This window comes from Puntigrus tetrazona, chromosome 25 (genome assembly GCF_018831695.1).
Source record: "Puntigrus tetrazona isolate hp1 chromosome 25, ASM1883169v1, whole genome shotgun sequence".
Taxonomy (NCBI): domain Eukaryota; kingdom Metazoa; phylum Chordata; class Actinopteri; order Cypriniformes; family Cyprinidae; genus Puntigrus; species Puntigrus tetrazona.
In genome coordinates this window covers 16,160,639-16,164,151 of record NC_056723.1, presented here as the reverse complement: position 1 = coordinate 16,164,151, position 3,513 = coordinate 16,160,639, and the positions used below count along the sequence as shown (strand labels likewise).

Sequence of the window (3,513 nt, the reverse complement as noted above, 5' to 3'; positions counted from 1 at the left end):
GAATCACTGTCCCGGGAGTGCAGGGTCACGTGGTCCCTCTTACCTGCGCGCCGCTCTCAACAGGTAAAGCGGTCGCGAGCTCGTGTGAAGCACGGCTGAACGGGGATCTGCGGAACGAGCACTAGCACGTCGAGACGCGCTCTTTTAAAACTTTAACTCGAATATCTTTAAATGACACGGTTGGTGCGCGACGCGACGCTCAAAAACGCCTCTCTGACTCTTACGCTAAAAATAGCGCAGGCTGAACTCAAGTTACGAGTCTTTTGTCGAATGAAGCATCGGCAGGTGCTGAGGTCTGTGAGGATAACAGGCAGCTAATAAGTTTGTGGGAGAATGGTGAACATATAATACATCCGATTCGAAAGTTAACGCTATTTGTAAAGTGCGCAGTTAATCGAGGAAATGTCATGTTTAACACAGTAGTTTTATTTAATCTCAGCGTGAATCTGAATGAACTCGAGAACCGGATCAGTCCGGTTCAGTGAATCACTTGTGAACCGGATCAGCTAAAAAAACATCCGACTGAGTGAATATATTTTTCTGGAGTTTACTTACTTTGGACTGTTTGAAGTTTACTCTCTTTTCTTTATCCAATGCGGATATATACAGGGAAATGAAGCACTGAAAACTGCTTCTTTGATTCCTGAATGAATCACGTGTGAACAGGATTTTAAAAAAAGATCCGGGTTCAAAGAATGATTCGTTCGTTTTGTTCGCCCCACAATTTTTTTTTAAAACAAAACCTAAGCTATTAACCAAACATTGCACATCCATTCAAACCTAATTGTTGGGGTGGATGTGCATTGATTAATAGCTTAAATTTTATTAGTTTTTTTTTAAACACAAAACTACCATATGCACTCAGAATACTTCATGATACTTTAACATGACAAATCATAAAAGCCACTTTTTGGTGTTTTGTTGCTGCCACAAGTGTGAGAAAATGCTATTATATTAACCAGACCAAACATTCAAGAAGATGATTTTGTGAAGTTAATCTACTTGTTTTATGGCGCAGACCGGTTATTTCCATCACAGGAGGCGTATTGTTTCCAAGCTGTTGATCAGAAAGGACCTGAATGACCTGCTGAACGAGACGAAGATGGCCTTCAGGTCTGGGAAGACCGAGAGACTGAACTCACGCGATGCTGAAGAAGATGCATTGTGACGAAAAGCGCTGCAGGGGACGAACTGGAGCGCAAGCTTCAACAGAACAAGCTGAAGCCGGACACCGAAGGGGAAAAAAAAAAAAAAACTGGTAACCTTTACAGCCAACACCAAACAAACCCCAGGTTAAATACAGTAAAAAAAATATATATACGTGCAATATGCATATCATAAAGACTGGAGATCATTTAAATGTCAAGTTGTTTATTTTGCTGCATTGTAAATCATACAGAAACAACCGAAGAGCATGTTACTCACGAGAAAGAATCATGTCCGTTACTTGAGTTTTTGTAGACAAAATATGGCAAGAAATGTTTTTTTTTTCCTCAAACATTATTCTTTTATCAGCATATACACAGATATATCCATAAATAAGTATTTCTACCTTCAAGAAATAATATATTAACTCACATTTCTTATTCCACTAAAAATGACGAATCTAAAACGTTTTACCGATTTCTTTCCCCCCCCCACAGCGTGACCGTTCCGTTTCTTCCAAACAGATTTATCAGAAGCCATTCGTGTTTTAAACAAAACGCAGTTATTTAAAAAAAATAAAATAAAAATAGACATCTTGAGACAGACACTTCTCAGCTTGTGGCATTGGACATTTCTTCAAAGTATGAAATTATAACTAATAACAGAGCAATAGCAGTGTTTTAGTTTTGTTTAGTTTAGTTTTTTTTTTTTTCATTGTGGCACTAATCCCTATATAAAATAACTTTTCTCATGGCAGCTAGGCTGAAAACTAAACGATGTTGGCCGGGTCACGCGTAAAGATCCGGTTAACCCTTTATAATTACTTTCATGACTATAAAAAAGATCCGTAACAGACAGCATTAAATAAGCAGGTTGAACAGAATATCCATTTATAAGGCCCTCAGTGGCATTTCGTAATCAACTTCAAGTCGCTTATTCTATTGTTATTTCAGAATTGTCGTTATTTAATACATAATGTAGATTTTTCTGATTATCCAAATACAAGAACTACTAGTCTGTTGGGTATTATGTGCCATTTGTCGTTAATGAAAGTTATTATAAAGCGATTCCCGAGCTGGATCGGTTTATTTTAGCCTCTATTCATCAAACAGCCATGTGCTAATGGATAATATATATATATATATATATATATGGCATTGATATTTTGGTTTGGTGAGAGACGGAGAGAGAACAACACAACATAGAAACACTGTCCCAGACAAACAGGACTTTCTGACGACTGCGAAGAACAGCCTCCGAACTGATTTTTGAAATGAAAACTCTTCTTTTTTTTTTCCCCTTCGCCGACGTTTCTGACCAGCAGTCACCTTGTTTTTAATCCCCGCGAAAAGCACTAAAATATTTATATTTCGAACCGCAGTCCTTTTTTACAATTTATCCGTAGAGAATAAAAACATACAAAAATGCGATTCGACAGTATTTTACACAATCGTACTCTTTTAAAAACTGTATAAATATGAAAACGCTTGAGAAGAGCGCGCCAAACACACGCCAGGTCAGCGTTAAGTGCATATCCAGCGCACCTCTTGGCAAACGTCCTGTCAGACTTGTTCCGTACGTCAAGTAATGGATATTTGGATGGTTTTCTGGTTTCCCGAGTCACAGCGAGCTTGTGCGTCTTCATCATGCTCGCACATACATCTGCGGCTCGGGCGGTCGTCCGTCTTCGGGTCACCTCGGCGAGGGTCTCTTGTAGTATCCTCGGTGCCAGTGGAATAATGGCAGTGTCAAACATTTCTTGATGTGCTCCAGCTCGGCCTGCATGCGATCCCTCTTCAGGGCCAGGTTGTGCTTCTGTGCCAGTAGGTCCTTGATACCAGGGAAAGAGGGTAAATGTAATATTTACTCAAAGTCAAAAAATAACCCGTTGACGTCTGGTGGGTTTCAAAGCAGAAATAAGGGGGAGCTAACGCTGCTGTGATGGTCTACAAAACCAAATGTCGGTCAAGAGGGTGTTTCCTATTCAACGACAATGATGTCTAGTAACCGCAGACTGTATAAAAAACACAGTACGACGGATCACTGGAGAAACTAACTAGCTAATTACGATTGTTACTAGAAACCAAAGAGACTTTGTCACAGTCTGTCGTTTGAATATTAAATTATTAAGTCATTTCACAATTTCCTACATAGCATTTCTTTAAAATGAGCAAATATTCAGAAAGATGCGGAATATTTTGAATATTAATTTATAATAATGTATAGTATTTAATTTATAATATTGAATATTTTAAATATTATAAATTATAATGAAATTTAAAAATGATTTTTACATTATATATATATATATATATATATATATATATATATAAAAAATAAATAACAACAATATATATATATATATTA

General features: G+C 37.6%; 1 protein-coding gene across 1 annotated transcript in view; it reads right to left on the bottom strand.

Moving 5' to 3' along the window:
* Nucleotides 1-1,354: 1,354 nt before the first annotated feature.
* Nucleotides 1,355-3,513, bottom strand: part of gse1a (Gse1 coiled-coil protein a) — a 31,650-nt gene continuing 29,491 nt past the window's right edge. Inside the window, 1 exon segment of the mRNA XM_043228223.1 lies at nt 1,355-2,976. Within this exon segment, the coding sequence (XP_043084158.1) occupies nt 2,839-2,976 (138 nt within the window). The 3' untranslated portion in view covers nt 1,355-2,838.